The sequence below is a fragment of the Geotrypetes seraphini genome, chromosome 3 (assembly GCF_902459505.1).
Source record: "Geotrypetes seraphini chromosome 3, aGeoSer1.1, whole genome shotgun sequence".
NCBI classification, from domain to species: Eukaryota; Metazoa; Chordata; class Amphibia; order Gymnophiona; family Dermophiidae; genus Geotrypetes; species Geotrypetes seraphini.
Window position 1 is genome coordinate 228405023 of NC_047086.1, and position 27478 is coordinate 228432500.

Genomic DNA, 27478 nt, shown 5'->3' on the forward strand with positions numbered 1-27478 from the left:
TAAAGGCCGTTATCCTGAGCATATTATGCCAAGATATATTTTTTTCTTGCTGTGGATTTAAGGAAATTGATTTACATTGAAATTCTGCTCCCCCCTCCCCCTCCAATTTGTTCTTAGGTTTATAGGCTGCGAAGTGTGACAGCCTACAGTAGATTAATCACAGATACTTTGCCTTGCTCTGGTTCTGCATGGCAACATCAAGCTTACCTCTGCCCTGAAATTCGACCCAGGAAAAGGTGATTCCTCCTTCGCGGCAGCTCTCACTGAAGCGCAGCAGAAAGGTCCCATCCATTTTTGTCTTCAGCAGCGACTTCTCCTTCTTTCGGCTCACAAAACCCATTACAAGGCTGAAGTAAACACACAAGAGAGGCACGATACGAATACTGCCCCAGGTCAAGGAAATAATTCTGCTAGTGCCTTTCCAGTTCAGTCTCAGAGTAGCATTTCCTCAACATCTCCCACCAAGGAGTCTAACAAGGAAAGACCTGTCATAGCACTGGAGGACAAATAAGGGTAGAATGACTGCCCTGTTTGCCCACTGCTCTAGTATCTAATTGATCTCTGCTTTTCCCTTCACAAGCAGGGATCTCTTTTTACCTCTCCTGGGCTTTCTTGAATTTTGTTGCTGTTTTTCTTTGCCCCTGCCTCTCTGGCAGGCTGTTCCATGCAACTACTACCTTTCTCCATGAATAAAATATTTCCTAATTTCCGTCTCGGGCAGGGTGAGGGGAGATATGATAGAGATGTTTAAATAACTACGTAATGTAAATGTGCATGAGTCGAGTCTCTTTCATTTGAAAGGAAACTCTGGAATGAGAGAGCATAGGATGAAGTTAAGATGTGATAGGCTCCGGAGTAATCTAAGGAAATACTTTTTTTTACAGAAAGGGTGGTAGATGCGTGGAATAATCTCCCGGAAGAAGTGATGGTGACAGAGACTGTGTCTGAATGCAAGAAAGCATGATATAGGCATGTGGGATCTCTTAGAGAGAGACAGAGATAATGGTTACTGCAGATGGGCAGACTAGATGGGCCATTTGGCCTTTATCTGCCATCATGTTTCTATGACCTCTGGGAGTCTCATATTTGTTACAATTGAGCCTGAAGACTAGGGAACTGTTCTCAGACACTGAAATAAAACAGATAGTAGTAGCCCCTTTAGAAATGATTTAAAAAACCAGGCTAGTCTGTGGCTCTTATATGGGAGCAAGCTGTATCTCTCTCCCATCCTACAATCCTTAGGTTCCCTGTCATGCAGGGTCATGCCCATATGAATCATCACAAATTCCTATTCATCATTTCCAATATTTCTCTCTTGCACATCTAAAGACCATATTTTGTGTCACAGGGCAGAATGTAATTTCTTGCTGAGCCACTGTAATGCTGCTTTGTGACCAGCAACTCTTTCTCAAACAAAGAGGAGCTTTGCACCCTTAGAAACCAGAGACTGCAGCATAAATACATGCTCCCTAGTGCTCTACCTCCAGTGACAATCTAGGCAGCTCTGCATCCTTAAATCCACCCACATACCCATCGTTCCAGATATTTTCTAGATGGTTTTGGATCAGTTGCAGAATACTATCAATCCATGACCAGAAGGTGAATTGGCTGTTTGGCATGTTCTCCTGCAACATAAGGCAGTAACAGGGAGTGAAAAAAAGCTCCTCCACCCCACACACACATACTTCATGAGAAAAAGGACAGATTAACAAGGAGATCAGCAAAGAGAAGGGGCGAAGGGAAGGACTGGGAGCAAAGGGTGTTGCGAGTGGAGAGAACCAGGACAATAGGAGTGAAGAGGAGAAAGGCAATAACAGACTCAAAAGGAAAGAAATGTACAAGGAGACTGAAGGAGGATTAAAATAAGCTTTACCTTGCAGAATTTGGACCAGGTTACAGAGTTCTGGTTATCTTTAAGGAAAAAAAAAAAAAGATTCATGAAAGAACTGCTATGCAAAGGATTCACAGATACCTCCGCGAGCTTTAGGTGAATAGCAGAAACAGAACCAAGGCACAGTGTCAGCCACACCATGATACCAACACCGACGAATACTACTAATATTTCTATTGACCCATATCTGTGAATCCTTTCTCCTTTGTGCTACCAATTTATTGTTCTATCTTCGGTTTATGTTATACTAAAATCAATAAAAAGCCTTTGAACTTTAAAAACAAACAAAACAAAAAACCAGGGCCAGGATGTGGTGCCTTGTGCCTCATACACAACTACAACAGAGTGGAACTGATTCTGGACTAGGAACTCATTTAATAAACAATATACTATAAAAGCCTATACAGGTGTACAATAAAGTTAAGTCTTTTTAACACGTGTGTCAGGCTTTCTATTTTTCTCAACAGGGCCGTGTTTCAGCACTTATGCCTTCCTGTTCTTTATGGTATTGTTTTCATTTTAGTTTGGAAAAAGCTCTCTCAAATTGTCATTCATAATCACTTGATGATTCAGGTTTCTTGTGCATTACTGAATTGTGGATTGTAAAAGATGATTTATTTACTTCAAAATGAGCTCCGTTTCCATGGCTATCGAGGTCTTTTCTTTTTCAGAAACTGCCGGAAAGGAGGTGGTTTGGCACTTCTCTATAAATCATTTCTCGATGTACAACTTCTTGAAAAAGGTAGCGATGCATTACTAGAATATATGCTAGCTACTGTTAACAATGAGCTCTCCTGCCACCCATTAGGTATTCTGTTATTTTATCATCCCCCGATTCCTTGGAATAAATCTTCTGAACTAGTATTCAAGACCATAACAAGTGCTTTCCTAAAATTCCAGAGACTATTGATTATTGGTGACATTAATCTTCAGTTAGATGATAACGCTACTAATAACTCAGCAGTTTTCTCACCTCTCTGGACTTTCCTCCTCTTAAGTCCGCTCCAACTCACAAAAAAGGGCACTCTCTTGATATTATTAGCTTTCTTGATCTTACCGATCATAAAACTTTAGTTGAGGATGTTCGTTGGGAACAAGTTCCATGGTCTGATCACTTTCTGGGTGCCTCATGTCTTCCTGTTTTTATGTCCCATTTTGGGGCTCAATCTTGTACTCCAAAATTTATTACCTTCTGGAAGAAAATCGCAAGGGAACAATTTTGGACCCAATTTCTCAAACAGTTTGCTTTCTCCCTCAGGCCCGATGCCTAAGAAGTCAACTGGCACAATTGCATAAACCTTTCTGAGTCTACCTATTGTTCACTGGCTCCTCTATCGACTAAAGGCTTTTTCTTACTCTCGTAAGGCTCCCTGGTACCTTCTTTATCACTGAGAACTGAAACAGAAATGCCAAGCTCTGGAGCGTAAATGGGAGAAATCAAGATCGCCTACTGACAGACAGTCATGGATGAATAGTATCAGGTCTTATAATGCAACATTTAAAAAAAGCTAGGAAAAATTTCTAAGGTGATAAATTATCAGATCCAACAATCAAAATAGCACCTTGTTAAACATCTGGCGCTCGTTAACTACTAACAATGACTCGTCAATACATCCTTCCTCCCCAGTAGCGGATGACTTAGCAAAATTTTTTAATGAAAAGGTTGCTGTTATAAGAGATTCCTTTCCATCATTAGTTTCTTATAATTTTCTGGTGTCGGGTGATACTAATCCAAACGCAATTCCAGCAGATAGAATCTGGATAGCCTTTGGGTATGTATCTAAGCCCAGGTTGCAAACTTATGCCATAAATTAAGGTCCTGCAAATGTGTTCTGGATCCATTCCCTTCATATCTATATGAGAAAATTCCTACTCAGGCCATTTCATCTCTTACCAAACTTATTACGATCAATTTTTTTATTGATGCAAAAAGCAAATATAATCACCAATGGCAAATTTAGGAATATAGCCAATACAAAGAACATCTAAAGTCCTGCATCAATTTCAAATTGTAACATCAGAAGACAGAATAATACAGAAATATTGACACTGCAAGAATGAAAATTCAATAGTGAAAAGTACATAATATAACAACATTCCTATCCCTCCACCACCCCCACCCTTAAGAGATGTGAACAATAAAGAGATTAGGCCATGAATATACAAAAAGAATAAATTATTCTTCGACATGCCCAACAGAGGAATAACCCAAAGGAATTACCAAACTTATTAATTCTGCCTTATCATCAGGTCTTTTTTCTGAAGAGATGGGTTACATTGTTCTGTCCCCACTATTGAAGAAAGCTGACTTAGACCCATCCTAACCGTCTAGCTATCGACCTGTAGCAAACATTCCTCTACTGACCAAAATGTTAGAGTCCATTATATCTGCTCAGCTTTTATCATATTTAGAGAGATTTTCTATTCTATCTTGTCAACATGGGTTCAGACTAATCTCAGTACCAAATCTCTACTGATCTCAATCTCTAAGGTTCAGCAATTGACAGCGCACAATAAGTTTGCAATTTTGCTACAATTCGATCTATTGGCAGCCTTCGATGTCGTTCACCATGATATTTTGATTTACCAACTTTCTGAGATAGGTATTGATTTCACATTCAGACTGGTTTTCAAAATTCTTACGATCTCGCTCATATACCGTTAATATGAACGGCACCATGTCATCCTCTTGGAAGCCTTTATGCGGAGTCCCGCAGGGATCACCTTTATCACCTATTCTTTTCAACATCTACATGACTACTTTGAAGCTTTTCTGTTTATCCCCCTGCGAAACACTATTTACGTATGCAGACGACATCTTTGTTCTCCTTGAGATAGACTCGAATCTCACTAACCTTGTTGGGAATATAATAGAATGTATAACGAAACTTCAGTCTTGGGCCCTTACTGTACAAATGAAACTGAACGAGTCCAAAACAAAGTTACTTTGGCTTGGCTCAAAATTAGAGCAGCTACCTTCATCCATTCTGTTGCCTTCAGGATCCTCACTTCAGATTGAATTCTCAAGTAAAGTTTTGGGTGTCATTATAGATTCAACACTTTCATTCAACGACCATCTTAATTCTCTGGTAAAAAAAAAATGTTTTTTTTAGTCTCCATATGTTGAGGAAAGCGAAATCCTGTTTCCATCAACAACACTTTGCTGTCGTTGTTTAATCAATCATCCTTTTGAGGCTGGATTATTATAATTCGGTCTATTTAAGCTTGACCAAGAAAAGCTTTCAAAAACTTCAACTGATCCAGAATACTGCTGCTAGGCTGATCTTTGCAAATAAATAAATTTGATCACGTCTCTCCGCTCCTGCAAAAACTTTATTGGCTTCCAATAATTTCCAGGGTTTATTTTCAATGTGCCTGCTTAACATTTAAGATCTTGCATGGCATCCTTCCTCCTTTAATTCCCCTGTCTTGGAATTCTGTAAGATCTGACATTACCAGATCTACTCAAAAATTTAAAATGTATTTTCCTACATTGGCAAACTAGAGAAGTCTCTACTTTTCAAAATTACTGAGCGGTGGAATAATTTTCCTATTCAACTGTGCGATCTGAGCTCTTTCCCACCATTTTGAAAACATCTGAAAACTTGGTTATTTTCAAAGTTGTAAATTCCGCTCCTCTCCATACTATTCCATATCCATATTGTATCTTCCCCTTTCTAATTTCTTGTAAACCGTGCCAAGCTCTACTGTTATAGAGAAGATGCGGTATATAAGCCTAAGGTTTAGTTTAGTTTAGGTTTATCTCTTCTCCAGAGGAAGGCATGTGTGCTGAAACATGGCCGTGTTGAGATGAATAGAAAACTTTGAGAGTTTCAGGTCATATAGCATCAACAAGTGGATGCTTAGGCATGGTGCAAAGTGCCATTTTACCAATCCCCAACATCATCTCCTCGGGCAAGGGTGAGAAACGAAAAAATAAAAATGGGTAACATGGAAGGAAAGAGGAAAGAAGACAAAAGGAAAGAAAGGAGAAATTAGGTTCTTACCTGCTAATTTTCTTTCTGTTAGCCTGTAGATTGGTATAGTTCCTTTCTGGATGGGTATTATACCTCACTGCTACCTGCAGGTGGAGACTGAGATCAAACTTGTATATCAGTATAGCTTCCCCTCTACTAATCCAGTCTGCCGAATAGTCAAGCAGAACCTAGGAAAATTCTTAACTGAAAAACACTCCAAACAGGAGTGTAAAAACAACAAATATCTGTAAACAACTGTTGGAACATGTGTAGAACTTGATCCTAGAAAATAAAACATCCCCACAGCTCACCAGCTAAGCTAGCTGAGCCATTGCCACTGTTCTTAATTCTCTACGGCCCTAGAAAAATACTAGAACCCGCAGAAAAATTCAAAATCTGCACGCGAGCAAAATCCTGCAATCACCACACAAAGACACATAGGGTGGGGAACTATACCGATCTACAGGCTAACAGAAAAAAAATTAGCAGGTAAGAACCTAATTTCTCCTTCTGTATCGCATGGTAGACCAGTATAGTTCCTTTACAGATGGGATGTACCAAAGCAGTACCCATCAAGGGTGGGACCCCCGAAGGGCTGACACCAGAAACTCTCACCGAACATCGCATCCCGACACGTTTGAACATCCACATGGTAGTGGCTGACAAAGAAATGCAGAGAAGACCAAACTGCAGCCTTGCAAATATCCACAGGAGGCACCAAAGAAGACTCAGCTCAAGAAGCTGCTTGGCCCCTAGTAGAATGAGCTTCAAGAAATTCTGGAACAGGCTTCTTCAGAAGATAGGTGGAAGCAATAGTCTCCTTGATCCAGCGCGCAATAGTAGCCTTAGAAGCGCCATCTCTCTTATGAGGACCCGCTAGAAGGACAAAGAGACGATCTGATTTCCTGATCTCCTGGGTCCTCTGCACATAAGAGCAAAGGACCCGAATGACATCCAACTTGCGCAGCAGTCTCTGCTCGGAAGAGCCCTCCCGGCTACCCATCTCTGGGAGGACTACTGATTGATTGACATGAAAAGGAGAAACTACTTTTGGCAGAAAAGAAGGAACAGGCCTCAAGACAACCCGCTCCCTAGAAAACTCCAAGAAGGGAACCCTACAAGAGAAAGCCTGCAGCTCAGAAATATGTCTAACTGAAGTAATGGCCACCAAGAAGACCGCTTTAAGGGTAAGGTCCTTCAAAGAGCAGCCGCTCAACGGTTCAAAAGGAGGGTGCACTAGAACTGACAGAACCAGATTCAGGTTCCAAGAAGGAACAGAGGGCCGCACGGGAGCCTGAGCAACTTGGCTGCCCGCAAGAAGCAAATCACATCAGGAATGGCAGTCACACACTGACCTTTCACTAATCCCTGAAAGGCTGACAAGGCCGCAAACTGAACCCGGAGAGAAGATCAAGCCAGTCCCCTATCCAGGCCATCCTGCAAGAACTCCAAGATGTTAGGCAGGCAAGCACGAAAAGAGACCACTCCATGCGCAGCACACCACTACTCAAAGAGATGCCAAACCCTCACATAAACCCAAGAGGTGGACAGCCTCCTGGACCCCAAAAGAGTTGCGATCACTTTATCTGAATACCCCTTCTTATCCAGGCGACCCCTTTCAAGAGCCAAGCCATAAGACAAAAGGGACCTGGATCGAACATTGGAATTGGGCCCTGAGTTAGAAGTTCATCCAAGAGAGGCAGAGGAAGTGGATCCACCACCAGATGCCTCACCAGATCCGCGTACCATGGTCGTCGAGGCCAATCTGGAGCCACCAAAACCACAATGCCTGGATAGCGAATTATGCGGAGAAGAACTCTGCCCCCTAATGGCCAGAGGGAATACATACAACAGCCCCTCCGTTGGCCATGGCTGAACCAGAGCATCCAGGCCTTCGGCCTGACCATCTCTGCGATGACTGAAGAAGCGAGGCGTTTTGGCGTTGACGCTTGTGGCCATCAAGTCTATGAAGGGCTGAACCCAGGACTGCACTATCAACTGAAAGGCCACCTGGCTTAGACACCACTCTCCGGGATCTAGCACATGACAACTTAGGAAGTCCGCTTGAACATTCTCCACTCCGGCTAAGTGGGATGTTGATATCTCTTGAAGGTGCGACTCCGCCCAGACCATGAGCACAGCCGCTTCCTGTGCCACAGAGTATTCCCGGTGCCCCCTGATGATTGACAAAGGCCATCGCCATGGCATTGTCCAACAGAACCATGACTGACTTGCCCATCAGAAAGGACTGGAAGGCTAGCAACGCCAGATGGATGGCTCTGGTCTCCAAGACATTGATCGACCAAGAAGCCTCCTCCGTGGACCCAATGCCCTGAGCTGAGTGACCTAGACACTGAGCTCCTCAACCGAGAAGACTAGCATCCATGAGCAGCACCGTCCACTACAGCTGGTCCAGACTCGCCCCTTGTACAAGATGGGGGGGTCTGGAGCCACCAACAAAGACTGCCCTGAGCTAAACCCAAAAGCAGAACAGGGTGATCCAGACTATGCCTGAGGCGAGCACCTCCAAAGAAGAGCATACTGAAGAGGATGCATGTGAGCCCGCAACCACCTCATGACATTGAGGGAGGCCGCCATCGCCCCCAAGACTTGGAGGAAATCCTGTGCCCGAGGACACTGGGACGCCATAAGTAGGTGAATCTGAGATTTAATTTTCTTACCCGGGCCTCCGAAGGAAGACCTTCCCTAAGGAGGTATCGAACAGGACCCCTAGATATTCCTGGTGCTGAGATGGAGACAACCAGCACTTGGCAAGATTGACTACCCAGCCCAGCGACTGCAGAAACTCCACCACCCAAGCCGTGACCGAGTGCTCTCCTGGAACGACTTGGCTCAAATCAACCAGTCGTCCAGGTAGGGATGAACTAGAATGCCCTCTTTTTGCAACGCCGTCATGACAACCACCATCACCTTGGTGAACGTCCGTGGAGTAGTGGCCAGACCAAAAGGAAGAGCACAAAACTGATAATGCTGCCCCAAAATCGCAAAGCGCAGGAAGCGATGATGGGAGGCCTGAATAGGAATGTGCAAGTAGGCCTTGGTCAGATCTAGAGAGGTCAGAAACTCCCCGGCTGAACCACCAGAGTTTCCATGTGAAAGGAAGGCACATGAAGAACCATGTTGACCCTCTTCAAATCCAGGATGGGTCGAAAGGTCCCTTCTTTTTTTGGCACTACAAAGTAAATCAAGTACCAACCTGTGCCCCACTCCTGTGGGGGAACCAGAACCACCCACGTGGAGATCCAACAATCTGTGAAGGGTCTGGCGAAAGAGTTGCTGTTCCATGCCACCTGCGAGGGAGAAGCAGTCTTGCCGAGAAAACAGTCTGGCAAGGACCGGGTGAACTCCAGAGCATAGCCGTCCTGGATCACTTCCAGAACCCACTGATCGGACGTGATGTCTGCCCACTTTGGATAAAATTCTCTCAGCCGGGTGCCCATTGGAATCAAGACGGGTGCCGGCAAGGAGTCATTGGGCAGGACGGGCGGCAGAGGACTCGGCGGGGACTGCATGCACTGGAAAAATCTGCCTCTAGAGAGCCCAGAAGGTGGAAAGGAGGCAGCCCCTCTACTGGAACGGAAGCGGCGGAAATCACGTCCACGAGCAGCGCCACCTCGAGCCAGTGGCCCAGGCCTATCCTCAAGAAAATGAGGCACTTTGGAATGAGTGAGAGTCTGAACCAACCTGTCCAGGTCCTCACCAAACAAGAAAGATTCTTTAAAAGGGAACTTTGTCAACTTAGCTTTGAATGTCGAATCCGCCGATCAAGTGCAAAGCCACAATGTATGGTGTGTTGACACTCCAAAAGCCAAAGACTTGGCAGTATAGCTTCCCAAGAGATCATACATGGCATCCGAGAGATAAGAAGCACCCAATTCAATTTTGGCCACTTCTTGCTTTAGCAAGTTCCAATTCTCCTCTTTACTGTCCAGTACATGCTGGGCCCAACAAAAACACGCCCGAGCCACTAGCCCGCCACACATCGCCACCTGGACCGACAGAGCCGTCACATCAAAACTCTGTTTAAGGAGGGACTCCAACTTACGCTCCTCCGGGTCCTTCAAGGCCGCACCGCCCTCAACAGGCACGGTATACCTCTTAGAAATGGCTGAGACCACCACATCCACAATGGGTGACTTCAAAGTGTCCCTATCCCCTTGAGGAATGGGATATAGGCAGGCCATGGAGCGCGCAAAGCGAAAAGGGGCTTCTGGCACCTGCCACAGTGTGAGCATATCATCCTGAATATCCTGATGCATAGTAAAAGAGCAGGAAGCAGAGCAGATCCCCTTAAGCAAGGGGGCTCCGACACGGGATCCTCAAAGTGCAAAACCAAGGAGACCTGCATAATTAACTCATGAAGCTCTTCCCACTGAAAAATGCGCACCACAGATGCATCTTCGCTAGCAGGGGGGTGCTCGAACCCCTCACTGGCGGAATCCAACCCCCAAGAAGATTCTGGAATTCTCCCTAAAGGTCCAGGTCCTCATCCTGCTCCTCTGGGTAAAAATCCTCATCCCAAGAGACCCTCGGGTGTTTGGATGAGAGAGGAGTAGAAGGGGCAAAACCACCACAGTGTGGGGCCGCGTCGGGGAAGACGTTGAGGGAATTTAGTCCTTAGACTAGCACATCTCAGGATTTTTTTTTTCCTCTAAAGAACAGACTCCACAGCTCTCAAAGCTTGAGGGCTGACCAACCAGGGGGCCAGGCCACCGGCTGAGGCACCTCTACAAAAATATGGGGAGGTGGAGGGAGGGACCCAGCACGAGACCTGCCGGGTTTAACACCCCTGAGGTAGGACGGATCCCCAAACAGGACCCGCCCGAGCTCTATCCAGCACAAAAGGGGAACCAGGAGTCCAAAAACAAAGTTCTAACAGTGCTAAGAGAGGGAGCCGAAATTAGCCTACCAACTGCTACCGGAGACTGAGGAAGACTGGATTAGTAGAGGGGAAGCTATACTGATATACAAGTTTGATCTCAGTCTCCACCTGCTGGTAGCAGTGAGGTATAATACCCATCCATAAAGGAACTATACTGGTCTACCAGGCGATACAGAATGTACAATATGTATGATAATACAAGTGAGAAGAATGCTGGCAACAAGGTAGATTTGAAAGAGGGGATGGAAGAGTACGAGAGCGTGAAACACCAGGAGCAAAAGCAGAACTGTGTCAAGGTGAAAAACAAACAAACTGAGAAAAACAGGTACCACAGAACTTTCCGGCCAGCATGGAGAGCTGCTCCTCATTAAGCCCTCGCTTGGTGGCAGATGAAAACTGCCAGCTCAGCACTTCTCTCAGCTGTGTCCAAGAAGCCACAGGAGGATTGTTGAAAAACAGTAGGTTCTGCAAAGGAAATAGCACAAGGATGCAAGGTGAGAGTCTGAGGTGATTGGCATGGTGTCCACTCAGTAGGACATCAGAGTACAGGGTTGCATACCGTCAGCCTATGGCAGGATTAGTGGGAGGGGCAGCACGCAGAGCACTGACCTTGGAATCCGAGCAAAGCATATTGAACCAAAGCACTGAGGTCCATCCGTTGGAAAGCTGGCTGATATTAGTGATGATGATTAAAGGCAAGGTTGTGGTCTGGAAGAAGGTGAAAATAGACAGTATTAAAGCCACAGTATAATAATAATAACAGTTTATATACCGCAGGACCGTGAAGTTCTATGCGGTTTACAATGGTTAAAAGATGTTGCAAATTAATTAGAATTAACAAGGTTAGAAGCTAGTTATTAACAGCGCTAGAGATCAGTTATTGTGGGGTAGGATTGTACAGGTTAGTTGTCTAAATACTTCAGGAACAGGTATGTTTTTAGGTGTTTCCTAAATTCCCCATAAGTAGTAGGCGTGAGCAATTGTTCCAGATCTTTGCCCCATAATGCCGCTTGATGTGAGAGAAGATGTTGATGGTGTTTTTTTAAATTTACATTTACATATAAAGAAGGGGTGGAGTGGAAAGAGATTGCTGGGAACTCTATGTGATCTCAAAGAGATTCCAGCAGATCCTACAGAGAATTTGCAAAGAGGACTCAAGTAGTAGTAGTAAACTATTGCTGCAACATTAGGGTTAAGAATCATATGCACAAAAATGCCACTGAAAAAAACATCACTAGAAAACCTGCCTAAACACTGGTTTTCCAGCAGCATTTTTTTGCTCGATTCATTGTTTTGGACCCCTGATGAAGGCTATTCCACTAGTCAAAATACGGACCATATAGGGTCCTTTTATCGTCCACTGGGTCTCCTGCTGCTGTTAGATGACATCATATTGGTTTATTCCACTACTGCATAACTTGTGAACTGTATTATATATTTTTATACTTGGGAAGAAACACTGAGGATCACCATTCATCATCGCAGTTTTTTATATTCACACAGACTATCATTCTACAGTTTGATAGCTGCATCAATTTAACTTTCTGTTATTTTTATTAGAATATACTTGGTCAGTACCAGCTCATCAGCTCCACTTATTTTGCTGTTAGAGGGAAATAGAAATCAGAGCCTGGGACCAACATGACTTGAAAAATAAATTGACCAGACAACATAAGGTAGAAAAAAATAATTTTATTTTCTAATTTTGTGATTAGAATATATAAGAACTGAAATGTTTATCCTGCCAATGCTGATGTTAGACATCAGTAAGGCACAGGGCAGAAATTTGGGAGGAGATCCCAAAGCCCACTACTAGCCTGTGCCATCTTTAGCTTTCAGCAGGCTTAGGACTTTCTGTAGCCAAGGGAAAGTTGCCCTAATTGCACTAGAGAGTTGCACTAGAGAGAGTTGCACAGGAACAAAAATCAAATCCATCCCTGCCCATCCCCGCAAGTAATTTCTTCCAGCCCCATAAACTTCAGAAGTAGTTATTTCATTTAATTATGCTACTGAATTAAAGGCTCTGGTAGAGATCCATTTACAAATTAGCAAACATGCCCTCTCTCTCACTGTCCACCATCTCCTTTTCTCTCATTCCCTCCTTTGCTGCAAAGAGAGGGAGAGATCCAGGGTGCATCTCTCCCCTTTACCCTTCTACTGCCACATCCAACATTTTTCCCTCTCTCATTCTCCAGACAGCATCTTTTGCCCCTGCCCACCAGCCCCATGCTCAACATTTCTCCTTCTATCACCCCTCTCTAGCACCATTCCACATCTCTCCTACTACTACTACATTCCCTCCACCACTATGTCCAACATTCCTCCCCTTACATCCCTTTCAATCTGTGCCACCGTTCCCTCTCCACCACCATATCCAACATTTCTCCCTCTCATCTTTCTCTTCCCCATGCATCTCTACCTCACTCCTCTCCCTCCGTATGCCCAACAATTCTCCTTTGTTCCTTTCCCTATGTGCACTCTCTCTTTCTTTCCCTCACTCACTCATGCCCAACAATTTTCCCTTTCTATTCTCTCTCCCACCTCAGCACTCCATCCAGACTTCCCAATGCCAAGCGGCGGCTTGCTGCATGCGCCCTGGCTTTTAAAATATTCAGCACAAGTGGCGGCTTGCCGTATGCGCTCCGACCTCCAAACCCCCCTGCCGGCATCTATTTCTCCCTCTGCTCACCCGCTCACAGCGTTTAACTGAAAAGCGCTGCGCTGCGCTGTGCTGCCACTGGTCTCACCGTCTTCTCTCTACTGCGGTCCACCCTCTCACAACTTCCTGTTTCCGCTAGGGTTGGCCACAGTGGAGAGAAGACACCGAGGCCAGCAACAGCGTGGTGCAGCGCTTTTCTTTGAGGCAAGTAGATTTCTGCGGAGGTATGCACAGGGGGAGCAGGAAAGGGGTGCTGCTGGATGGGGGAGGGAAAAGGAAGGGAACAGGGGGAGCAGGCAAGGGGTGGGTACACAGGGATTTGCATGTCTGTCACTTCCATTATATGCAAATCTCTCTCATGCATATTCATTAGGGCTAGCCTGAAAACCCGATTGGCCTGGTGGTCCTCCAGGACAGGGTTAGGAACCACTGCTCTAGATAACACATATTTGGCCCTGATCTTTGGGCAGCAGTCTCACACAAAAATCAGAAGATGTGTTTTGAGGCATTATGACATCACAATCTCAGCTCTGGATACCAGGAAAACACCATTCTTTAGTGTCAATCTCAACCTCACACTGTCTACACCAGTATTCTTCAAGGCAAGGCTTTGAGGGTCAGCGGTTGTGCTCATTCATACTCTAATTCTTATGATAGTCAAGCCATTGTGACATCACAATCTCAGCTCTGGATTCCAGAAACCATTATTCTTTAGTGTCTATCTCAACCTCAGTCCTTCTACACTATCATTCTTTAATGCAAGGCTTTGAGGGTCAGTGGTTGTGCCCATTCATGCTCTGATTCTTCCCCTCTCTCCTTAAAGAATGATATGGGGATGTTTTCCCGCAGTCATCTGCGGGGACGGGAATGGTGAATTCTGTCACTGTGTCCTTCTTTAGTAAGGACGATAAGAAAAAAAAAGTTACTAAAATACGCCTTGAACCGCAAGGTAATAGCGGAATAAAAGTCACTAATGTAATGTAATGTAATTTTGGTTACAGTAAACTAAACCAAAAGTAATGAGTGGAATTAATTTTAAATATATTATTTGAACATTCTGAAAATAAATCAGATTTCTGCAAAGGCATTTTTGCCCTCAAAATTACATGCAAGCAGTGCCTGTGGATAGGAGATTCCCCTGTCCTCTTGCCCCTGCAATGGTTAGTGCATTAGCTTGAGAACCAGGGAAACTGGGTTCAATTCCCACTGGAGCTTCTTGTGACTCCCCTCCTTTTTTTTTTTTTTTTAACAAAACCACAAATGCAGATTTTAGCGCTGGCTGGCGCACTGAATGCTCTGCACTGCTCTGACACTCATAGAGTTCCTATGAGCTTCGGGAGCAACACAGAGCATTCCACACACCCGACAGCACTAAAAAAAATGCTTTTGCGGTTTTGGTGAAAGGTTTGGGGGGGTGTAACCATCCATTGCACCAAGTACAAAATAAGTACCTGTCTATAATATGTAAACTGCTTTGCTTGTAACTACAGAAAGGCTGTGTATCAAATCCAATTCCCGCTTTCCCTCTTCTCTCCCCCAATGGGACAACACCAATGCCTCCAAACAAGATAGTGTAGAAGAGAGGTCATTCACCTCCAGGTCCAGCAGCAGTCCCTGGTAATCAAATTTCATGATGAAACTGATGTTGTGCAGCTCCTCTGTGACTGCCAGCGAGACCTAAAATTATAAGAAGGCATTACATAGCTCACAAGAGAGAAATCCAGATTCAAAATACAGTATTTTATTTTGTGCTTGTCCTTCCCCTTATGGCCTTCTCTCATCCAGCAGTCATTAGCAAACATTCTCTCTAATATTTGACCGTCTTTGTGCACAAACATTTCTGCAACATTTTATAATCAGAGTTCAAATTTCTGTAGTACCAGCCAAATGTACCCTTTATACTGCCCTTCCCACCTCCCTGTACCCTTCAGCATCAGCGACGGAAGAAAAAAAATTTCACAGGCCTGCTCTAGGGCCTTTATTCAGCCAAGTCCCTCCCTTCTGATGTAACTTCTGATTTTCACGAAAAAATGGAAGTTACATTGGAAGGAAGGCTTGGCCAAAAGGAAGGCCTCAGAGCAGGCCTGTGAAGCTTTTCTTTCACTGATTAGGCTCCTAAGGTACTGATGGGTGTGTGACAGGAAGGGAGCCCCTGCAGGCCTGTAAAAAGCTTTACTCCTGCACCCGCAGTAAACTTGATGGGTTTTTCCCCCATTCCCTCAGGTCCCTGACCCCATGTCATTCTCTAATTGAAACACTAAGCTCAGTGTGCAGCAGTGGCTAAGAAAGCAAATAGAATGTTAGAAATTATCAGAAAAGTAATGGAAAGCAAAGATGAGAATGTTATAATGTCTTTGTATCGCTCCACGGTGTGGCCGCACCTCTTCCACCCCGAGCCTACTGTCCTTCATGTCAGTAATAGCTTCTAAAAAAAGGGCTGCCTCTAAGTGGTATAAAATATTGCAGGTTAACGTTTTCTCCCGTCCTAAGGGAATGAAATCTCCATGGCAATTTGACATTAAGAAGGATGTTTCAGTGCAATGTTGGGAACAGATCTGGACTTCTATTCATAATACACTAAGATCGGCAGCTATCAAACAATCTATATTTTTTGTTTTTCACAAGGCCATCCGGACACCATATAAATTATCAAAAATTAAGAGATAACTAACAAATTCTGGTCATGTTCAAGGGAGGTTGGCACACTAATACATTTGTTATACTACTGTGATCATATACGTGTTTATTGACAATATATATGGGATACTATCTGTATTTTACTAGAAATTAAGGAATCACATTAGATGTTATAGTAATGGGCTATTTAGGACTTCAGCAGCCAATATCTGAATGCCATTCTAAATTGCTGAGAATTTTACTTAATTTGGCCATCAAAATCATTTTGCAACACTGGAAGGATGCTTCAAGGGTGGAATCAGCAGCCAATATCTGAATACCATTCTAAATTGCTAAGAATTTTATTTAATTTGGCCATCAAAATCATTTTGCAACACTGGAAGGATGCTTCAAGGGTGGAATATATAAACTGGTGGAATACTGTTTGCCTAACTACCAGAGGGTGGTGGAAAACTGGAACACTCTTCCGGAGGATGTTATAAGGGAAAACATCCTCCAGGGATTCAAGACAAAGTTAGAAAAGTTCCTGCTAAACCAGAACGTACACAGGTGAGGCTAGACTCAGTTAGAGCACTGGTCTTAGACCTAAGGGCCGCCGCGGGAGCGGACTGCTGGGCACGAGGGACCACTGGTCTGACCCAGCAGCGACAATTCTTATGATTTTATGTTCTAAATATGAATGTGTTGCTGCAGAAAGATTAAATGAACATAAGAACATAAGAAGTTGTCCCCGCTCAGTCAGACCAGAGGTCCATCTTGCTCAGCGGTCCGCTCCCGCGGCGGCCCATCAGGCCTAGTGCCTGAACAATGGTCCCTGATTAATTTTGTAACTTACCTCTAATCCCATCCCTATAATCTACCTTTACTCTTATCTGTACCCCTGTAAATAAAATATGGGAGCCATTAAAATCTTAGTCACGCGCCTGTTAAACCATGATGATTCAGTTGAACATACTGTCCTTTTCATTGTATCTATGATAGCATTATTAATTGCCATTATATCGCTATATTGTTTTGCTTTTATTTTTTTCTTCACTACCTTTTCTTTTCTCATACATTTGACTCTTGTTATCTTCTACTGTTGTATTCATTTATGTATGATCTATTTAAATGTCAATAAAAATTATTGAACTAAGAAAAAAAAAAAAAAAGATACAGTGGAATTAGAAAAGGTAAGAAGGATGAAAAAAAATGATAAAGGGGATGGAATGACTTCCCTATGTGGAAAGGCTAAGGCGACTAGGGCTCTTTAGCTTGGAGAAGAGATGACTCAGGGGAGATATGATAGAGGTCTATAAAATACTGAATGGAGTAGAATGGGTTGATGTTGTATATCGCCTGTTTACTCTTTCTAAAATACCTGGACTAGGATGCATGCTAGATTTAAAACAAACTGGAGAAAATATTTCTTCACTCAAAACATATATATAAATTCTGGAATTCATTGGCAGAGAAAGTAGTGAAAGCAGTTAGCTTATCCAAACCTTTTTTTTTTTTTCAAACCTTGTTAAATTTTCTTGAAGTCCTTAAACCATTATTAAGATAAACTTGGGAAAATCCAGTGCTTGTCCATAGGATAAGCAGCATAATATTTTTTTTTTTTTTTAAATCTTTGGGATCTTACCAGGTACCGTATTTTCACGTAGATAACGCGCACCCGTGTAAAACGCGCACACGGGTATAGCGCGCGGGAAACCGAAATATATGTAAAAAAGATTTTGTATATCGGGCACACCCGTATACCGCGCATGCTGCCCGACTCTCCCGTCGCCGCCCGACTCTCCTTTCGCCTGCCCCGACTCTCCTCTGGCCACCCCGACTCTCCTTTCGCCCGCCCCGACTCTCTTCTCCCCCTTGAAGTCCTGTCCCCACCCTGAAAGCCTGATGCCCCCCCCGACGTCCGATTCATCCCCCCCGCAGGACCGCTCGCACCCCCACCCCGAAGGACTGCTCGCACGCACTCCCACCCGCACCCCCACCCTGAAGGACCGCTCGCACTCCCACAGCCTCCCGACCCCCCCCCATCATGTTGAAGCTCCTATCGATGTCCTGCTGCTTCTTCTTGCCCTGCGCCTGCGCTGCTTCTTCCGGCAGTCCCGCCCTTTTGCCCCAGCCAACCGCGGCACCCCCGACACGATCGGGGCAAGAGGGAGCTCAAGCCCTCTTGCCCCCCGACACGATCGGGGCAAAAGGGAGCCCAAGCCCTCTTGCCCAGCCGACTCCCCAACTCCCCGACAATATCGGGCCAGGAGGGAGTCCAAGCCCTCCTGGCCCTGGCGACCCCCCCCCCGCTAGTTGTTCGGGCCAGGAGGGAGCCCAAACCCGCCTAGCCACGGCGACCCCCTACCCCCCACCCCATTACGGGCAGGAGGGATCCCAGGCCCTCCTGCCCTCGACGCAAACCCCCTCCCCCCAACGACCGCCCCCCCCAAGAACCTCCGACCGCCCCCCCAGCCGACCCGCGATCCCCCTGGCCGACCCCCACCCCCCTTCCTCGTACCTTTGTGTAGTTGGCCGGACAGACGGGAGCCAAACCCGCCTGTCCAGCAGGCAGCCAACGACGGAATGAGGCCGGATTGGCCCATCCGTCCCAAAGCTCCGCCTACTGGTGGGGCCTTAGGCGCCTGGGCCAATCAGAATAGGCCCAGGAGCCTTAGGTCCCTGCTGGGGGCGGGGCCTGAGGCACATGGGCCCGACCCGACTATGTGTCCAAGGCCCCGCCCCCAGGAGGGACCTAAGGCTCCCCGGCCTATTCTGATTGGCCCAGGCGCCTTAGGCCCTGGAGGGCTTGGGCTCCCTCCTGGCCCGATATTGTTGGGGAGTCGGCGGGGCAAGAGGGCTTGAGCTCCCTCTTGCCCCGATCGTGTCGAGGGTGCCGCGGTTGGCTGGGGCAAGAGGGCTTGAGCTCCCTCTTGCCCCGATCGTGTCGGGGAGTCGGCGGGGCAAGAGGGCTTGACGTCAGAGAAAGGGCGGGACCGCCGGAAGAAGCAGCGCAGGCGCAGGGCTCACAGAAGGGCCGGGACCGCCGGAAGAAGCAGCGCAGGCGCAGGGCTCACAGAAGGGCCGGGACCGCCAAGAGGAAGCAGCAGGACACCGGTAGGAGCTTCTACATGATGGGGGGAGGGGTCGGGAGGCTGTGGGAGAGCGAGCGGTCCTTCAGGGTGGGGGTGCGGGTGGGAGTGCTTGCGAGCGGTCCTTCGGGGTGGGGGTGCGTGCGAGCGGTTCTTCGGGATGGGGGTGCGAGCGGTCCTGCGGGGGTGTGAATCGGACGTCGGGGGGGAACTATGTAAAAAAAAAATTGTAAAACGCGCTCACGTGTATAATGTGCAAGGTTATGCACGGTTTGTAAAAACCGTGTATAACTCGCGCGTTATATGCGTGAAAATACGGTACTTGTAATCTAGGTTGGCCACTGTTGAAAGCAGGATACTAGGCTTGATGGACCCTCAGACTGTCTCAGTTTGGCAACTCTTTATGTTCTTAAATACTTGTTTTAACAAAAGTATGTAATTCTACATTAACCCCCTAATTGTATAAGTTTTGGTACCGGTCTGTACACAGTTTGGTTGGGGGGGGGGGGGATTTGAGAGGGGGAGGGGTGTTCGGGTGGGGTACTGGGGTAGGGTCCTTGAGCCTTGGTGTCCCCGTGGAGGATATAAGAGTACAGTCCTCCTTGGTGGGTAGATACTTTTGCAAAAATTTGACCTGTGCTTTGGATTTTGTTTCCTTGGTATTACATTACATTAGTGATTTTTATTCTGCCATTACCTTGCGGTTCAAGGCAGATTACATCCAAACTAAAACAAGAATTACATTTCAACTTTGAAGTAATAAACGATGAGATAAAATTTTAATGGAGAATTATGGGTTTTAGATAATGTTTGGTAACTAGAAAAATTAGAGAGTACTAAGGGTTTATGGAGTGTTGGATGTTGGATTAGGATTGTTGTGCTGGATAGGTTTAACGTGTTTTTTGAAGAGTATGGTTTTAATTTCTTTCTTGAAGGTTTTGTAATCTGTGGATGAAGATAACAGAGTGGTGAGTTGTTTGTCCAACTTAGCTACTTTGGAGGCTATTAGGTTGTCATAAAGTTTTTTTCGTTTGACATTTTTGGATGGTGGGTAATAGAATAGTGAAGGGGTTCTTCTGTTTCCTAATAAAAATACTTAAACATAACCCCCCTAATTGTCGCTCAAAGTTGTGTATGAACATTTTAATTAACAATGAGGTAATTATGACAATAATTGGGCACCAACAATTGATACTTACTGGCAGCAATTCGAATTTATGCAGAAATCTTAGGATTCTATGAAGATGTGTGTATACATTTTCTGAACGGACCTGAAAGGGGGCATGGGCATCTCATAGACGCTCCAAGAATGTGTGTGCAGTGTTATAGAATATGAAACATGGTAGATCTGTGCCTAATTTAGGTGTGATGGTTTACATCAGGTTTCAGTTGGAGTAAATCCTCGTGCCCAAAACTGGTCCTGGATCCTGGCGCAAAGCGCTATTGTATAAACAGCACCCCACCTGAAACACTCTTTATAGAATAGCACTTAGAGCTGGATTCTGAAAGAAGTCACTGAAAGTTAGGCGCTGGTAGGATCCTAGATTGAGACTACCAGTGCCTAACGTGTTTGAATTGATTTTAAGCAGCGTGATAAATCGTTGAACCATTAAAAGCCAATTAAACACTCAATAAAAAAAAAAATTAGTTACCGCTAAGTGGCCTCCAAGACCAGCTCCTGGTGACGTCGAAGCCTGGAAATAGGCATGTTTAGGGGCGGTGCCTGACTTTTTTAAGCTGATGTAATTTTTTATTAAATATTTATGTATTTTTAGATGAAATCTGAATTTTTTTAAAAAATGTGATGTATGTAGATGTTTTTGTTTTTATTTCTTTCTATACCATGAGAGATTGTATTATTGATATGTTTTGTTTGTTTACACAGACCCCAGAGGAAGGCACCTTTTGGCATTGAAACACTCAAGTGTTGAGTTTTGTGGTAATTGGTGACAAAGAGGAGGAGCCTAAGGCCCTGATTAGCTCAGACACCTTGGGAGGGCCTTAGGCATCTGAGCCAACCATGGCCTTAGGCCCCTCCCCGTGCATCACATGATGCACCAGGGAATGAAAGGTCCGCCATTTTGAAGTGGTAGGCCTACAAGCGAGATTGAGTGAGCTTCCCTCCTACTCCAGTTTCTCTAAAAAAGTATTGAGGGGAGTTTGGAGGGTGGGGTTTTGGAGGATCTATGGTGGAAGGAGAGCGTGGGCATCCCTCCTGCCTTTTTTTTGAGGGGGGGGGAAGGTAGGGGATGTTTGGGGGGTGCCTGGTGCAGGAGTGAGCATTCTTCCTGCCGTTTTTACTGGTGTGGGGGATCGGATTCCTGTGCCGGTTCATCGGTGAGGGAAGTCATCAGTGGGGGAGGGGTGCTGCTCTTTTGTTTTTCTAATGGGCAGATATTGTGCAGGTGTAGTATGCACAGCATCTGTGCCATAAAAAATAGGTTGGACAGGTAAGCAACTGGCCTTGACCAGTCGCTTTTTTTTGGGATCGTTAAAAGCGATCACTTTTTATAGTGCATTGGGAAACCATGTTAGAGCATCAAATCACTCTACTAGTTTACATGGCATTTTAATATTAATCAGCTTATTTGCATGGTTGGATCAGGGAATGCGCGATTGTGCAGAAAACCAGGTGATGAGCCGTTTTCTGCATCGGGTCGGCAAATGCGATCGTTGCTAAAGCTGTTAAAATAGGATTAGCGACGATCGCTGGCTTTAGTGCATCTAGGCCCTAAATGTTTAAACAATTATAAAGTGTTTTGAAACTATGTAAAAGGGGTCTCATTTTTTTCCAGATACCTTGTATATAATTTAATCAGTTTTATTGTATTTTATAAAATCAGTTATACATTGTTATAAGTAAACTATTTATGGCTTTAGAATAATTCACATTTGTTTCATTAAAATTTTTGTTGTTTCCTTATTATTTATAGCTCATGATGTACTTGTGTTTATATTTTTGACAATATCCCTTAACACAGCCCTTTTGTGGGTGACATGTAGTCACATCGGGCAACTTTTATACGAGATCTGTTCCTTTATCATCTTAAGGTATCTGCAACATTTCCTTTGTGGGCAATTTTAAGTCTGTGTTTAAATCAAAAGAAGCGTTTGCAATTTTTGAATATATAAATATTTTAAGACGTCTGAATTTTGCTCTAATACTTACATCACTAGCTCCTTTTCCTCCTTTGCCTCCCACTCCAGCTTTCTGCTCCCTCAGGGTCTACAAAATTAAAAAGGACAGATACACAGCAAAGGTGAATACTCAGCCACACCCTTCCCTGGGCCATTGTGCCATTGTGTGTACAACTTAGGTGCAGGCATTTAGGACAAGAAAACCCTGCCATAAATATAGAAACATAGAAGATGACGGCAGAAAAGGGCTACAGCCCATCAAGTCTGCCCACTCTGCTTACCCACCCCCTGTCTATGCCCTAATGACCCAATTTCCTTATCTTGACCCTCGTAGGGATCCCACATGGGTATCCCATTTATTCTTAAAGTCTGGCACGCTGTCTGCCTCAATCACTGGAAGCTTGTTCTAATGATCAACCACTCTCTCTGTGAAGAAATACTTTCTGGTGTCGCCATGGTGTACCTAAAAAGTTAGGATGCCTAAGGCTGCTTAGGTAAGTGCTAAGCACAATTCTATACCATGCTTACTGTAACTTTCATAGAATCACACTTAGCACCGCTCTAGTCAGCGCTGATTTTTTTTCTTAGGTGACGTATCTAGAATCAGGGCCTCAATGCGCCGGCAGGCTGCACTTACCAGATGTTTAAACTCGGCAATCAGCCCCTCCTTATGAACATCATCTGTGTTCAACACTTTCGACAGTGTTCCCAGTATGTTGAACCGCCGATACCTTCTCAGAAAATAAAAATAAAATTTTTTAAATGAAAAAAAAAAACCCCAAACAAAACAACAAAAAACCACCCATGCTCTTCCCTCTCCAGCCCAAAAACATTTGCTGAAATGAAAGAGTAAAAGCCAGCAAAAAAACCCAAGAAAGTTCACAAAGTAGGTGCTGTCAATGGTCTCCCACCCCTCCCCTTGCATGAAATATTCCCCAACCCTTCAGAACATGTACCTCTAAATATAGACACTCCTCATTTCAAGATGCCTTACTCTTTCTTTTTGGGAGGGGATGCAAAGGGAAAGAGAGACAGTCATTCATTCAGGGATCAACAAAAGGTAACTGAACTCTGCCTGGTACACCAATTACTCTGGGTCAGGGTCTCTGAGTCTTTGGATGCCTGTAATAACCCTGATTTTCCACTAGCTGTGCAGAAAAGGGAGAGAGCGAGTGCTTTGACCAGTAGTATTTTCTGCAAAAATGAAGAGGCGATGGTTTCCTACCCGTTTGCTTTTGGAGGATTTCTGCAAATAAAAGAGAGAAAGATCATCAGCAGCAGATCAGCAGAGTATTATCTACAGCTGAACTGGTAACCCACAGCTGTGAAGCCACAGAAGATGGAGCATAGTTTGGAGTCCAAATGCTGCTCTCTTGCGAGAGCTTATCTTGAAGGGCCTGAGTTTTGGACCCAGTGAAGTTGTAGTACTGAGTAGGGCTCCGCTTGGAGGCCCCCCAAGTGCAAAATTACCAGCTGTCCAATAGAGCGCAACGTGAGCAGTAATATTGTACAGAAGATTTCTGAAACCTACTTGTCAACGACAGCCGTCACAGTCATCGCATGGTTCAGTTCTGGAAGCTTCACAAGGAACCTGAAAAAAGAAAATATATTTTAGTGTCCCCCCCCCAAAAAAAAGGCACTTTTTACTTTACACTGGAGACTTCACCAGGCAGCATATGACATCTGCATTTTCAAAAAAGAAAGCCTTAAAAGGGGCAAACAGTATGTTCAAAGGTACAAATGGAAAATCAGGTTCTAATCTTACCCCCACAATTCACTCGATGACTGCGAGATCATTTCATTCCACCCTATGCACAAGTTTGGACTGAAAACCCTTTACAGTAGGGACCTTGCAGCCAGGCGACTTCTTGTGTCTATGACTGTATACACTAATGGGTGTTGTGACCACTAGGGGCTGCCCTAGAGATGATGACCTAGTCACCCTCTACTAGGATCAGACTGCCCTGTTCCCCCAACCTTACTGATCTTTTTTTTTTAATAATTTTCAAATTAAATACAAAGCATAAACTTTGAAAGAAATATACAGAATATAATACTTCCAATTTCCCCATTGGGAATTAAAACTATACACAATAAATAAAAAAAATATACTACATAATATAGTCCTCAAACTGAGAGGGGTATAATAATATTAATCCTCCAGGGAGAGGAGATTAGAGAAGAAAAATAAAATTTACTAAACCATAGAAATTGAGCAATCCCTTCAGCTTTCCAACTGACTTGTTTCTTACACTTTTCGCCTAGGCTGCAAATGATATCCCCTTACCCTCTAGAAAGAAACGAAGCTGAACTGGATCATAAAATATATATATCTAACCTCCTGATATAGAATAAAACATTTGCATGGAAATCTCAATTGAAAAAAAGCACCCAAAGAGAGTACTTTATCCCGATAAACTAGAAATTCCTTTCTCCTAGTTTGAGTCCACTTAGAAACATCCGGAAAAATATATATTCTTTCACCTAGATAGGAAATTTAACCTTACTGATCTTTCAGTGATTTTATGTACTACAGTTACTATACTTCTTCACATTTTGACTAGCAATGCTATTTTATAGTATCCTTTTCCACTGAACCCAAGGAAGGTGTTTTACCGAAACACAGCCCGTGTTGGGTCCGTGAAATACAAATGTGGATAGTGTTTTTAGCTCTCTCTGAAGAAATAAAACGAAGATTTTGAACATTGTTGCTTTCCACATTTTGTTTTGTTTGAGTTGCCCGTTTCCCCAACCACCAACAAGGTGACACCCCAATTAACAAACCCATCAGCATAAAATAAATAAGGTATCATTTAAGGTTCTGCAAGAATCACTACTTAACAAAAATATTCTTTCCGTTTCCCAAAATCAAGAAATTATTAAAATCTCTTTAGCTTTCTGTTATACAATCTGTTCTCATTATTTGCGGTACTATGGATCATGAAAATGTTTACAAACCGCAAAATTGCAAACAACAAAACACTGAGGGCCTCTTTTACAAAGCCGCACTAGCGGCTGCGCTGCGCTAACGGCCCTGAAGCCCATAGAGATTTTAAGGGGCTTCGGGGCCGTTACCACGCAGCAGACACTAGCATGGCTTTGTAAAACAGGCCCTGAGTCTATGGGAAAGATAGAGGTTAGGTTCCAGCAGCACATGTCATGCCTCAAACCCACTCTCCAGACATTTGGGGCCCATAACTGGGAGCAAAGCCTGAGCACGAGGTGAAAGTAAAAGCAAAAAAAACCTTTTCTTTTAAGCATCAGTCCACGAATATGTAAACACAGCGGCGCGAATAGGGAATACTGGTTGCAATTGATGCAACTGTGGATGGGTGAAATCGTGGCACGAATGGGGAATACTGGTTGCAATTGATGCCATTGTGGATGAGCGAAATCGTGCATCATGAACGCACAAATAACAAGAATGGACTGTATGACTATTTGGCTACCAGCTTTGAAGAGAGCATACTGGGTATAAACATTCACTTGGGAATGAACCAATTAGCATTTTTTACAATCCTTATTATCAGGTTTACTGTTTTTCCAAAATTAAAACCCTATTTTAACCAAAGGGGAAGTTTTCCCAAACTAAACCCTCTTAACCAGGCAGACTTCTCCCTGCTTCGGTTACCATATATCAAACTTCCTAAGCTTTTACTTGCCTCCTATATTTATTTCCTTTTGGGACTACAGTAAAACCTTGGTTTGTGAGCATAATTTGTTCCAGAAACATGATTGTAATCCAAAGCACTCATATATCAAAGCAAATTTCCCCAAAGGAAAGAGAAACTCAGACGATTTGTTCCACAACCCAAAAACTTTAATACAAAATACTATACGTACTTGTATTGCAAGACTTTGCTCGTTTTGAACAGTCACTACACTCTTGCAGCGTCAGAGAGAGAAGAACCATCGGCTCAGTTGTGACGTGTGTATACTGTATGTACTTGTATTGCAAGACATTGCTTGTATATCAAGTTAAAATCTAATAAAATGTTTTGCTTGTCTTGCAAAACACTTGCAAACCAAGTTACTTGCAAATCCAAGATTTGACTGTATTAAAAAAAAAAAAATCCAGGGAAATCCCAACCATATTACACTGGAGCTTCTTCATATACACTTCTCCTTCCGAATCCACAGTTTCAATATCCACGGATTTGGTTATTCGCAATTTTTTTTTCAAAAAAAATATTTTCATTTTTTGGCTATTTTTAAGCCGTCCAAGCCTCCCCGTAACCTTACCTGGTGGTTTAGCGGTGAAGCAGGGCAGGAGCAATCTTCCTATGCTCTTGCCCCATGCAGAGCCATCATCTGAATGGCTGCTGTGAGTTCCCATTGACGGCTCTGCACAGGGCAGGAGCATAGGAAGATCGCTCAGGCCCTGCTTCACTGCTAGACCACCAGGTAAGGTTCCGGGGACTCAGGAGGGAGGCGGGGGTGGGTCAGAGCCAGCCAAGAACTTATTCGCGATTTTTCACACTTTGCGGTCCGGCTCTGCACCTAACCCCCCGTGAATACCGAGGGAGAAGTGTATTCCTATTTGCTTGTATGGAGTATTCCTAGTCACACCCCTGTTCCTGAAGCCATCGGGGTGATTAGTACAGTAGCTTGCTCACTATTGGGGACCCGGGCTACCTTTCCTTCCCATGCTACCTGCTCTCTCATATTGCGTTTCTAACTACCCCTTCTGTGAGACTTCTGTTTAGTCTGGCTATTGGGATTTTTGTTTGAACTGGCTCGAACAGGTCTCAGGTAAGAATTCTCAGCCGTTTTTCCCTCTTTGCCACTTTGGGTTTACTTGGGGACACAAAGGATACATTTTTACTCTCTCTTTCTCTGGGGTCCTGATCCGGCTAGCAGGTCACAGTGTACAGAAGTTGATAGTACAAAGGTGCCACAAATGAAAACATCTTTCAAACTCCTGGTGATAAGGTATGCTGGAATATCACTTCTAATCTCTATCAATCCTGTGGAAATCTTGGACCGTAACCCATGTACAGCTTACCTGGTCCGAACAGAAAACTGGGTATTAGTTTTTAAGACCAGAGGCCTTTTATTTGGATTGGACATAACAGGTTGATTCTCTACCACAAATGCCCTAGAAAAGGGGGAGAAAAAAAAGATACATCTTTTTATAAGCATAGCATGGTTGACTTCAACAAGACTACTACTGATCATTTCTATAACGCTACTAGATGTAGT

The 27478-nt window shown here is 44.3% G+C and overlaps 1 protein-coding gene across 1 annotated transcript in view; it reads right to left on the reverse strand.

Annotated features, from left to right (window-relative positions):
- STAT2 (signal transducer and activator of transcription 2) overlaps positions 1-27478 on the reverse strand; it is a 162609-nt gene that overhangs the window by 36620 nt on the left and 98511 nt on the right. The window contains exons 10-20 of the mRNA XM_033939517.1: positions 27282-27374; positions 23808-23867; positions 23502-23522; positions 22914-23007; positions 22308-22364; positions 15024-15107; positions 11381-11479; positions 11101-11236; positions 1874-1911; positions 1531-1625; positions 208-347 (exon numbers count right to left, since the gene is read on the reverse strand). Coding sequence (XP_033795408.1) covers positions 208-347; positions 1531-1625; positions 1874-1911; positions 11101-11236; positions 11381-11479; positions 15024-15107; positions 22308-22364; positions 22914-23007; positions 23502-23522; positions 23808-23867; positions 27282-27374 — 917 coding nt within the window. The remainder of the gene's footprint in view (positions 1-207; positions 348-1530; positions 1626-1873; positions 1912-11100; positions 11237-11380; positions 11480-15023; positions 15108-22307; positions 22365-22913; positions 23008-23501; positions 23523-23807; positions 23868-27281; positions 27375-27478) is intronic.